The sequence below is a fragment of the Balaenoptera musculus genome, chromosome 3 (assembly GCF_009873245.2).
Source record: "Balaenoptera musculus isolate JJ_BM4_2016_0621 chromosome 3, mBalMus1.pri.v3, whole genome shotgun sequence".
NCBI lineage: Eukaryota > Metazoa > Chordata > Mammalia > Artiodactyla > Balaenopteridae > Balaenoptera > Balaenoptera musculus.
Window position 1 is genome coordinate 74,353,525 of NC_045787.1, and position 12,874 is coordinate 74,366,398.

General features: G+C 40.3%; 2 protein-coding genes across 3 annotated transcripts in view; both read right to left on the minus strand.

Moving 5' to 3' along the window:
* FAM172A (family with sequence similarity 172 member A) overlaps positions 1-12,874 on the minus strand; it is a 421,563-nt gene that overhangs the window by 100,869 nt on the left and 307,820 nt on the right. The gene's annotated exons all lie outside the window — the stretch shown is intronic.
* POU5F2 (POU domain class 5, transcription factor 2) lies at positions 10,013-11,027 on the minus strand. The gene is given in 2 exon segments (XM_036846748.1): positions 10,013-10,091; positions 10,093-11,027. Coding segments are annotated over 2 exon segments (1,014 nt in total).

Sequence of the window (12,874 nt, forward strand, 5' to 3'; positions counted from 1 at the left end):
ACCTAACAACTGTTTCATTATACATACTTTGGGGATTTTCAGAAGTGACCTAAATTCATAAGAAATAGATCTATCAATGCTGGATCCTAATAGATTTTTGGCCTGTCTTCAAAACTTGTCTGCTGAAATAAGCTAAAAAGCGTCACTCAGTATTTAAGGACAAAGCAAGGGTGTCAAGACTTATGCATTTATTGATGGCTTCTGACACTGGTGAGTTTGCATGATTTGGGAAAAAAATTTAATCTTGTTCAACATCTACATTGGCGCTAAGGACTCATTTTAGAAAGTTTTGTAAAAGATTACTATATATATTAAAGCATTTCAATATTCACAGATGGAAGCAACACTGGACTTAATAACTGAAGATCTATAGGCCTTAAATTTTATTTAAAAAAGCATTATTAAGCATTGCATTGCTCTTTATGCCTTGCTAAGTACTTCTCAAAAATTCTTATGAGAGTTTTTGCTTGCTTGTTTGTTTTCTGGTTCTCAGAGTGACTCTGTACAGGAATATTTCAGTCATCTTTACTTCATATGAGGATAAAACACAGATGGATTGATGATTTATCTTAAGTCAGTTGCTTGTTATGCACACTTACTGATCTCTGTCCCTGGTATCATGCCAGGCACTCTCTTGCATCTGGAGCCATGGGCAGGGACAGAATGACCATGTTCCATGACAGTCAACAAGGTTTCTCATCAGATTTTTTTTTTTTTTTTTTGCGCACAGAGGCAACTAACTTAAGACACTGTCTTTGGTGTCTGATGGTTTTTTCAGTTAAACTCTTCTCTGTGTTTCTTACGATATTGCAATAAACATAAAGGTTCTGATTAACAGCTTTGTATCAATAAGCCTAGTGGAGACAATTACTCTTGAGAAGAATAGGACAGTGGATCTGCCAACCATTAATTTTTCTAGATTTGCTGATCAGTAGTACAAAGGCAAACCATCTGGAAGCTTTATGCCAGTACAAAATTATTTTATTTCCTGGAAGAAAGGCCTTCAGAACCTTGGATCTTAGTATTAAGACTTAGGCTAGGGCTTCCCTGGTGGCGCAGTGGTTGGGAGTCTGCCTGCCAGTGCGGGGGACACAGGTTCGAGCCCTGGCCTGGGAGGATCCCACATGCCGCGGAGCAACTGGGCCCGTGAGCCACAATTGCTGAGCCTGCGCGTCTGGAGCCTGGGCTCCGCAACGGGAGAGGCCGTGATAGTGAGAGGCCTGCGCACCGCGATGAAGAGTGGTCCCCGCTTGCCGCAACTAGAGAAAGCCCTCGCACAGAAACGAAGACCCAACACAGCCATAAATAAATAAACAAATAGATTAAAAAAATTAAAAAAAAAAAAAAAAAGACTTAGGCTATTTACTTGCTGTAAGTCAATATAAGAACCAGTCACCTGAAGAATGATTGTGTGTCTTAAATGACAACAACAAATCAACAGAGGTACTACAATTAAAGAGATTATCTCTTGTGTTGTTCAATGTCTCCTTAAGATTGATATATTCATCTTTAAATTTAATGTTGAGAAAATATTTTTCTCAATGCATTTTGAAAGATTCATGTAATTAGCTTCACGTACTGAGAACTATGTAACTTTTTGCTCTGGCTATCAGAATTTTAGCCACTGCATTTAACTCTCAATTGCAGTAACTAATCACAGCCTAGATTTCTAGTCAAAAGCAAGTCCTTTCACTTTTTCTCCCATTCTTGACTTTTGGTCTCCCCCATCCCTCTTCTCACACCCTCCACTTAACAACTCCTAGTTATCTTTCAAGTCTTACTTAGCTCCAGTGGTCCCTGCTCTTAACGGGACAGGTACCCCCCACTGAGTTATGTGCTCCTTCCTCTGGGTTGTTCTTTTGTCCTTTCCTCTAACCCTGGCCAGGGATGAGGTGATCCTTGATTTTTCTCACTCCTTTCCTCTACTCAACCTATGTGTACCTATGTGTCTAATTCTGATCTTTAGTGCCTAGCCCTTAACAGGCGCTTAGTAGACATTTAACCACCAAGGAAGTATAGGGTATAATAAGAATTATACCCTATACTTATAAGACTGTGAGGATGTAGAAGTGGAGGAAAAACAGGAGTTGGTTTGGGGCCACAGCAAAGATTTCTGGGAGATGGACCAAAGCTGGATGCTGAGCATTATTCCTTTTGCTTGCCATGTTCTGGTGTAGCACCTTTGATCTACATAGCTCATATTTTACAAAATGTATTTAAAATATGAATATTAGTATGTACATGCACATGTTTTTTCGAAGAGCAAGTGAGAAACCAAATCATTGCTTTATTTATACTTTCAAAATTTAATAATATTTGCAAGAATATTAGCAGCATAAAATACGTGCAGTCAGATAATATAATTTAACGTACATGCATATTTGTGATTAGGACAGGTAGAGTTTTATGGGTGAGTCTTAGAATGCATATGGAGGTAAACATGCTAATGATTTATAAGATGTTCCACTGAGTAAATGGAATCATTGTTGTCCTCATTAAAACAATGATAGAAAATTTATACGTGCTTTTTAGTAGAAAGTGGTATTTCATTTACATGTGGTTTTATTTCTACCGCAGTATCACTGGATCAACTGTGAGAAAATATTTAAATCTCACAAATTCAAGCACCTTCTGTTTCCTAAACGGTCACATGGTGTATATATGTGCTCAGAGAATGTTCACCAAATAAACTGTTCACTGACTAATGAAAGAAACTCCGTTTAAAAATAAAAATGATACAATTTTTTTATGGAGTGTGCCATTTCTGGAAACTCAAATAAAAAGGATAAAGATTCTTTCACTTCTCATTTAAAAGCATAACATTCTTGTTAGTATTTTACTTAAAATTTCTTGGCCCGGAAGACAAAAATTTACGGCATTAGATTCACTACTTTAATGATGTGACACAGAAGCAAAAACATTCTTTTCTACCTATGGCGTTGGTATGATTGCCTTTTTAGGAGAGAAAAGAACAACACAATAAATCCCTGTATGGTAAGTCTTTTCCCACATCTTTAGTTTAAACCTCAAAGGTAATACATATTTAGCAAGCAGACTGGTACCATAAAAATATGTTTGAAATGTGGTAATCATTTATAACATTTGCATGCATTTAATGCCTTATGATTACAGAAAGGATGATTTACATTTCGCATACTGAGAAAACTTACTTAGTGTCTACTTAGATTTAGCAATGCTCTTAAAACCATTTATGAAAACAACCAGTGTCTAAACACTTGCTATCAGCTGTTTTAGCTCTGCTTTTCATAAATATAAGACAATCACAACAAATTAAAGGCAACTCACTTGACTGTCCTGTTACATTAGCTTGAAGAAATTAGTGGCTGGTAATGCTTAGCAGAAAGTGACAGTGCTTTCTCAATAGGCTCACATAGCAATTTTTCTGGGGAAAGTAAGAATCATATCTTTATCAAAATATCCAAAATTTTCTTCCTAAGATAATGCCATTCAATCTCACTGATAAAAGTACAATTGTTGTGCTCCTAAAGTAGATAGAAATAAGTAGCTACTGTAATTCTTCAGCCCATAAAGTCATTTGTTGGGAGGGAAAAAATGTTATTTTTCTTGAAATTTTCTGATGAGTTACCCTGGATTGGTGATATTACCTATGTGAATGACCTAGAGACAGAACGCAGATCTGGGGCTGCCTGGCTCCACGGCTAATGCTCTTTCCTTTCCATCACACGCCTCTTATTTAACTCCTTGGCAAGAAAAAATAAACAAGTCTCTCTGGGTTCCTACATCCTCCCCCCACAGCACCCACCCGTATTTTCTATCAGGAGTGGTAGATGTCACAGGTTGAATTGACTTCCCCCCCTAATTTATATCTTGAAGTACTAACCCCCAGTACCTCAGAATATGACATTATTTGGAGATAGGGTCTTTACAAAGGTAATCAAGTTAAAATAAGGTCATTAGGGTAGGCTCTAATCCAATATGACTTGTGTCCTTATAAAAGGGGGAAAGTTGAACACAGAAAAATGTATAGAGGAAAGACAATGTAAAGAGACAGTAAAGAGAAGATAGCCACCTACAAGCCAAGGAGAGAGGCCTGGAACATATCCTACCCTCACAGCCCTGGAAAGAACCGACCCTACCCATACCTTAATCTTGGACTTGGAGTCACCAGAACTGTGAGCCAATAAATTTCTGTTCCTTAAGCCACCCAATCTGTGGTACTTTGTTATGGCAGTCCTAGCAAACTAATACAGTAGGCTTTGGACAGAAAAGCTAGAGTTCAATGAAGAAATAGTATGAATGAAGGCAGGACTCGGCTTGCATTTGGAAGAGACAACTGCAACCACAGCAGGAGATCAGGAAGGAAAGGTTTAAGTGGTAATCACAGTATGAGGAACAATGTCACCCTCCTCTGTCCATTCCCATCCTCTATATCCTTGTGGCCTCCATATTCAATCTGTGGTACATTGTTTTGTTCTTATTCATGGAGACTCATACAATTATTATAGGCTAGAAACAACTTCAGAGATCATTCCTTTCAATTATATAACATTATATGGGTTTTCAGAAAGTCTTTACCTAAATCCTTCAAATCAAAACCTTATCATCTGTTCCCTTACCTAGTTGTTATTTGACAGCTAAGGAAATGAACTTTATAATTGTCTTCCAATTATTACAATTCCAAAAGTCATTTCCCAATGTTAGATAGTATGTTTTCTAGCAACTGAGACTATTGTCTTTTTCTGTTCTTTCATTTATTCAGTTTTGGCTATCGACTGATGAGCACGATTTCACTGTGTGAAGTTTCCTAGGATGCAAAAGAGCGATTTATGAGCTATAAATAAAGCCCAGACAAGGTACAGTGAAAACACAATGGAGAGAAAAATTATTGGGTGCCTACTGTATAAAAGGGAAGTCCTAGGGGTTTCTTTTTATATAACCTAATTTTATCTGTTTATCAACTGTCTCACCCTGTGGATTGCTAGACATATTTCACAGATGAGAAACTGAGGCTGAAAGAAGTCATTTCAAGTAACAGAGATGGTAGGTTACTGAGCTGAGATTTGAACCCAGAAAAGCCTGTCTTCCAAACTATGCCTTGGCTATGGGGCCATACTTCCTCTGGCTTAGAATATTTGTTAACAACTGATGTTATCAGAGGTAATACTCATGTAACAGGAGGGCTACAACTCTAAATCTAAATGAAGACCCCTGATACCTGACACCTCATCATATTTATCATGAGTTGTCATCACGTGCTTACTTGTTTACTGTGGACACCTCAGCATACTTTAAGCACCCTGAAGGTCAGGATGAGCCTCTTTTGGTCACCATTGCATCTTAAGCACCTAGGGCAGAGCCCGTTATATAAGGTACTCAATTAATATTTGTTGAATGGCTACATTAACAAATAATTGAATCTAGCTTAAATTTTAATTAGGCTGCTGTTACGAGCTGAATTTTATCCCACAAAAATTTATATGTTGAAGTCCTAATCCCTAGTACCCCCAAATGTGCCCTTATTTGGAGATAGGATCTTTACAGAGATATTTAAGTTAAAATGAGGTCAGTAGGGCAGCCCTAATCCAATGACTGGTGTCCTTCTAAGAGGAGGGAATTAGGACACAGATATGTACACGGGGAGACAATGTCAAGAGACAGGGAAAAGGAGGCTGTTTACAAGCCTGAAACAGAGATCCTTCCCTGATAGCCCTCAGAAGGAAGCAACTCTGCAACACCTTGATTTCAGACTTCTAGCATCCAGAACTGTGAGAAAATAAATGTCTATTCTTTGAGCCACCCAAGCTGTAGTACTTCGTTATGGAAGCCCTAGAAAACTAATATGTGATATATTGAAACTAATTCTCTTTCAGTAAAAAGGTGTATGTTAAGATTTGCCCACTACTCAGTCAATGATATCCAAAGCTTTACAGCTGTTCCAGGAGCATTATCATCCATTCTAAGACAACAGTTCAACTTAATGCATCTTATACACTGCCCTGGCCAGTTCTAAAAGAAGGTCTATACCATGCATCCCAGAAGGAAGACTAATTATTAAACAATAGAGTTACTCCTTTGGCAAAGAAGAAATGATATGTTAAACAGGTTGTACAGATTTAGAAGAGAACATTGATTTTAAAATCAATGGAAGGCCTCAATTTTTCCTTTTCTGACCATAGTCTTTGGCAGGCAGTCAGTAGAAGAGTCAATAGCGATAAGTGAAGTTGGTTTGCATTTCGAATTTTGTTGGAAGCTGGGGGAAGGAAACCTAAGAAACGCAAGTTCAGTGCCAAAGTAGCTGATTTTGCCGTTAGGAGAATTCACAACAAGGCTCACAGCTAAAAAGTGAGGTGGCAGAGCAGCAGCCCAGCATACCTACCCGCTGGGTTCTTTTCTGGAGGCAGCCCCTTAGGTAAAGCATACAGTCTCCCAAAGCTTCTTGTCACGTTTCTCTTCACTGGTGTAACCACGATAACGCTAATGCCTTGTTTTAAGGATTCTACAGGGTATTGGGGTAGATTTACTTCATGACAGTTCATCTTTCAATTGGCTGGGGCTAATTGTAATCACAGGAACTGACCCACCTTCAAATCTAAAAATCCACAGATCTCATTTATATTCATTTGGTTTCTTCAAACATGACAAGTAGGGAGAATTCTACCGTGATGAAACTAGGATTTTGATATTTTCAAATGCTTTTTTAAAACTGAAAAGTAAACATCCAGGAACATGAAAATGATTTGGGCTTATATTATATTCTAAATGTAGGTTAACTACACTGAGGTATATAAACACTCTAATTGTAATTGTAAATTACCATGTTGTGCAGGAAAACAGACATATGGCAGGTATCTTCATTCACTGAGCTACACTACAGCTCTTTAACATTAATGGACATCTGATTAAAAAAACCCTAATTTTTAGCAATGCCTTTCCAACTGATATGTCCCAATACTCCTCTGTTTAGAGAATTACCTTTCTTTTACAGAAACTACAAATCTGACTAAAAATGAAAAGGCCAGATTTATTATTCTAAAATATTGTTTTATAATGAGAAATTACCATTTAGAGACAAGAAAGACTAGAAGAATGAATATTTTTAGGAATCCTAGATTTTCTGGAGTCTTCGTTTAGATATAGTTCTTGGATTTTTAAACAGTGTAATACATACAGCAAATTTTTAAAAAAATCACCAGTAATACCTATTATATATATTTTTTCCTGTAATATACCTTTTTCCTTAAAAAATAAAAAAATGACATCATATAGTTTAATAAATTGTTTTGCCTCACTCAACAATCTTTTCTGAACTGTTTGTCAATTTTTACCCTATATGGTGTTCCTTTTTATTTATTTAACCCTTTGTTGAATGTTGTTTCTAACTTTTCATTGTTAAAATTTTTAAAAAATGCTGTGATATCACCCTTATCACTAAATTTTTACATACATATAACAATTATTTTCTTATAAACATTATTTAAAAGTTGAAATGATGGGCCAAAGGAAAAGCACATTTTAAAAACTTCCCATATGAATTACCCAATAGCCTTTCATGAAGGTTGTACCAATTTACATGACCACAGATGGAACAGCCAAATACTTGTTTCTTTTATTTTGTTCATCACGACCACAACACTGTGTTCAAATTATTGTAGTTTCATAACACCTGGTAGAACAAGGCCCTAACGCTTTACCTTCAAAATTTCCATATTTCCCCAAGTTTCATTCTTTCAGTTTAGAATCACTTTGTCAAGTAATACTCCCATATTTCACTAGGATTTTATTGGAATGGAATTGTAGTTTTCATTGTAAAAACATTGTTCTACATAGATAATACAATTTTGTACCCTAAAAAGAATTCATAAATGGATTCTGCCAAGGAAATCAGTACTGTTTAGTAAGTACTATTTCTAGAAGAAAGTACTATTTCTAGAAGAAAGTCATAAACAAAAGTGGCCATTCTGAAAAATAAATCCCTATGACACAGTTTTAGTATAATAAACAATGATGTATAGTACACACATTTTAAAAATATGAAATAATAGAAAACAGATGCTATTTTAAGAGCAGGATAATGTTTTGGAATAAGGAAGGATCTCCTAACACCTCAAGTTTTCTTAGACAAGAAGTAGGAAAACTTCTAGGGAAGGGAGAAATTGTTCTTTATGATAAGAATCTAATTAAAGTGCCAAGGAATCATAAAAGCACAAGAACAATAAAGGCAATAATCAATACAGTATTTGGCCTGAATTTGAAAGACTTATGTAAGAACTGATTCAGGGCCTTTATACTGTACTGGCTAGAGATACCCAGAAAATACAGACTTGAAGAAAACCAGGAATGACCTATTAGTTTTCAAGGGAAAACTCTCAAAAGTAAGATGGCCAATGGGAAGGTGTTGCTTAAATTCTAAAATCGTAGATCTACAGAGTCATGGTCCCCATTGAAAATGTGATGAAGGCTACCATCACCATCTTTGAAGAAAATGCACATATGTACAAACACGCTATTCTGCTTATACTTCAAAGAGGTTTGGCATCTTCAGGTTAAGAATACCTGCCTTGTCAAAAGGAAATACAAGATAAAGGAAACATTTGATACAGAAATTTTCAGAATGATGGCAAAGATCCCACTGAGTGAGTGGTTGGAATTTATGTTTTTAACTGAGGTAGGGGAAAATCTGGCAAATATTGAAGACTTTGGACTGTTGTTTGGAACCTGCCTCTACTAACTCCTCCCCTGAAATTGTTCTAAGACATGTACCCGTGACATCTTTGTTAGTGAAATGATATAGCTTACTTGATTTATGTTATCTGATCTCTGACATTTGACACTGTTAACCACTGACAACATACTCTTGGTTTTTTGAAGTCTGGCTCCATTTTCACTAACCTATGTGTCTTGACAGTGCTCTATTTTCAGACATTGACGAGAGGAAGAAATACACATTGGAAGAAACCAGAAGAAACTAGAAAAATGCAATTAATAAAAATAAGGGCTAAAATTAAATAATTAGGAAATAAAAACAGTAAATAGGATTAAAAATAAAAAACTTGTTATTTGAAAATACCTGTAGATAAATTCTTTGTAAGACTGATTAAGGAAAAAAGTAGAGAAAAAAATGGACAAGATTAGTAAGCAAAAAGAATACATAAACTCAGATATAATATATGGTGATAGAATTATAAAACCATAAATATTACATGGAGGTGTACGGCAGCAGGTGTGACAACACAGAGGGATTAATGACTTCTGTTTAGTATACGATGACCCATATTGACCAATGCAGAAGTAGAAAACTGGAAAAGACCAATTTCATGGAAGAGATTGGAACAGTGATTTAAGATGCACCACTGCAAAAGCCACCAGGGAGTTGGATAGTTGGATCAACTAACACAAGTATCCTCTACAAAGCATTTCTGAGCTCAAAAGAAAGTAAGGGAAATTCCCAGGGAATAAACCAAACGGCGCTGGAAAAGTGAATTAGAAAAAAACACATCTTTCAAGAAAAGGGGGAGAACAAGGAAACTCTTGTGTTTCAACAAGGGCTCTGGGTAGGCTCTATGTACTCTTTTCCTGTCCCATCCTCAAACCCTCCCCTGGAGGCAACAATTATCCTGGACTCTGTGTTCACACAAAGTTCTGCTTGGTTTTGATAGAAATAATATACTGACATAGTCTTCTGTGACCTGAGTTTTTCACTCAATATTGTGTTCATTAGAATATCCCTATGTTTACTGATAACCACTAGGAATAAGAGACACAATTACTTTTCAATTAATAAACAGAGAGAAACAAAATATCCAAAACCATCTATGTTTTGGAATGTACGTTAAAGCCAATGCTAGGGAAAAACAACACAGCAGTAAACTTCAACCCCCCTCCCCAAATTTTCCTAAACAGCTCCCATCCCTCGCCCTTACGTATTCTTAACTTCTTTAGACAACTAATGGAGAACTTAATGCTAAAAGCCTTTAAATGAACCCCAGGGACCCGTTTCCCTGGGTTGGCCCTCCCCAGAAAGGCAGGCCCCTCAGCTGGAAAGCCTGGGGAGGCTCAGGGTGGTGGCTGGGACAGAGAGGAGGGTTCCTCCCGCAGTGAAAGGGGCAGGGGTACAAAGGTGTAAAGTAGGGTCCCCCATAATGGGGGGAACAGAAATGGAGTCCCGATGTCAGGGGAAAGCACATTGGTCCTCTTGGGAGAGGAGGTCCGACAGTCCCCACCTCCACCAGTGGGGAGAAATCATTGTTTGGCCGACTGCCCATCTTGCTCCGGTTATGGAACCAAACTCGGACCAAGTCCTCCTGCAGCTGGAGCTGCCCAGCGATGCAGCTGATCTGCTGGGGTGTGGGCTTCTGGCACTGCAGGAAGAGTTTCTCCAGGCTGCTTCCGATGCGTCTCTCCCTGTATGCCCGTCTGCGCTTCCGAGCCTGCTGCAGGATCGTCTCCATTTTGCGTAAGCCCGGAAGGTTCTCCATGTCCACTTGCTCCAGCCACATCTTCAGCAGCGGTCGCAGCTTCCACATGTTGGCGAGGCTCAACTGCTGGGCCTCGAGGCGGCAGATGGTCGCCTGGCTCAGCGCCTTTCCAAAAAGAGCCCCCATGGCGAACCCCACGTCGGCCTGAGAGTACCCCAGGGTCATCCTCTTCTGCCTCAGCTCCTTGGCCAGCTGCTCCATCTCCTTCTCTGCGGCCGAGGTGTCTTCTGGCAGCGCCAGCGTCGGGATGCACTGCAGGACGAGGCCGGGCCTGGGGAAGGCGACCTCAGAGGGTCTTGGGAACCAAGCGCTCACCCCGCCAGCTCCGAGCCGGGGCCGGCAAGGCATCATCTCGTCCCGGAATTCGCACGGCGGGGGACCTGGGGACAGCGGCCACACCTCCGGGCCTGGGCACATCCCCGGCCTGACCCCTGGCAGGACCATCAGCCTGCCGGGGGCCGCCTGGGCGCTCAACCCGATCGGAGCGTCAGCCCACACCGGCACTGGCCCTGCGGGCCTGTCGCCACCAGTGCCCGGCACGGGGAAGTTTGAGGGCCTGTGTCCGGCCATGGAGTAAGACCGCTCCCAAGCAGGGCGTCTGGTAGAAACCGACGGCTCTCGAGGCTTCAGAACAACCACCAGCCTCGCCCTCGAGCCCCGCCCCCCAGTGGGCTGAGATAGCGGTGTAGGCGGGAGAAACTGAGGCTGAGGGTGTGTATGGGAGCAGGCGGGGAAATCTGGTAGATCCTACTGATGACTGCCTGGTCCCCAGGGTTAAGGGAGGGGCTCCCCTACCCTGAACTTTGCTTCCAACTCCTTCTGAAGTGCAAGTCTCTCTCTTGAGCTTTGCAGCTCCGAGCTGTCTGGGATCCCTTAGTCACTGCGTCCATCCTCTCCCTGAAGGGAACCTAGGTGTTTCCTTTCAGCTCTTCAGAACACTGGTATCTAATCTCTTTCCTCCATGTAACCTGAATGACCGCTTCAGGCTTCACAAATATTTGTTAAATATCTTTATGCCAGTTTTTTTTTTTTCTCTTTATGCTACCCCTTCACTCATTAACTGTCCCCTCACTGCTATCTTCATGGTCACAAGTACTGCCAACGTCTTTCCACTGCACATCTTCAGTCCCTGTGCCCTAGGAAACCTAAGCATCCTTGCCTGAATTTCTAGTTCACATCAGTTTACTGTCAGATTCTGTCCCCCACCCCTGCACTTTGTCAGCTTCCACCCTCACTGGGGCCAAGTTTCCTGACTAATTCCACGTTTGCCCCACCACTCCTTCAAGTCCTTTGCTCCCCATCCTACCTCAGCTTCCTGGTCCAGAGTTTCCACATACAACAGAGGCCTGTGTGTTTCATCTTTCTCCCCTCTGGAGACAGGTCTCTGGACTGGCCCCGCCTGCTGTTCCCCACTGAGGACACTCCTTGCAATACCTTACTCACCAACATCAGGCTCCCCTATCCCTGACACCTCTCCCATCAGAGACCCAGGGATCTTAGAATATTTGTCCCTCCATCATGTCCCCGGCTCGGGTAACCAGTCCTAGGCCCTGGGTGGAGAAAGCTAAGGAGGGAAGGGGAAGAGAAGATCAGACCTCAGGTTCACAGCTTCCGAGGAGGAGCTTTAGGAAAGAAGAGAGGACAGTGATGTTGGCTGGATAATCCCAGCCTCCTGCCCTTTCACTCTCCAGCTCAACCATGATGAGGCTCTACTCTACCCACATCTACTGGAACTGCTCTTGATGAAGTCATTGGGGACCTTCCAACTGTCAAATCTGACGGGCTTTTCAAAGTCTTCATCTTATTAAACTTCTCTGCAGTATCTGACAATGCTGACTACTCTTCTTGCGCCTCTGTTTTAAATTCCATGAAACGCTGGTAACAGTCAAACCTGTATTTCAGCCTTGACTTTTCTTTTAATTTCCAGTCTGTATTTCCCATTGCCCCAAATCAAATTCATTATATGCATTTCTAAGCCTGCCGCTCCTCTAGGTCTCCCTGAGCTGGTTGATGGCATTATCACCCACTCAGTCACCCAAACTGAAACCCAGGAATTGTTCTTGACCTTTCCCATGCTCCGTAGGGCATCAAATCTTCCATTGTGGGTCTCCTGAAACAGCTGAGCTCTATGATCTCTCTAGCCTCATCTTACTGTTTTAATTTAGGCCAAATAATTTCTCACTTGCATTATCATAATAACCTTACAATTGGTTTCTTCTGCGTCTCCTTTCAAGTTTATCTTTCATACCTGTGCTAGAGGTAATTTTCCCCAAACCAAACCAAACCAAACCAAAACAAACCTAACCAAACCCAACCAAATGAAAAAAAATCTAACCATGTCATTTTTCTCTTAAATTTTTTCAAAATCTAGCTCCTCTTTCCCCAATCAACAAGGTGGGCATTCAAAACCTGAGTAT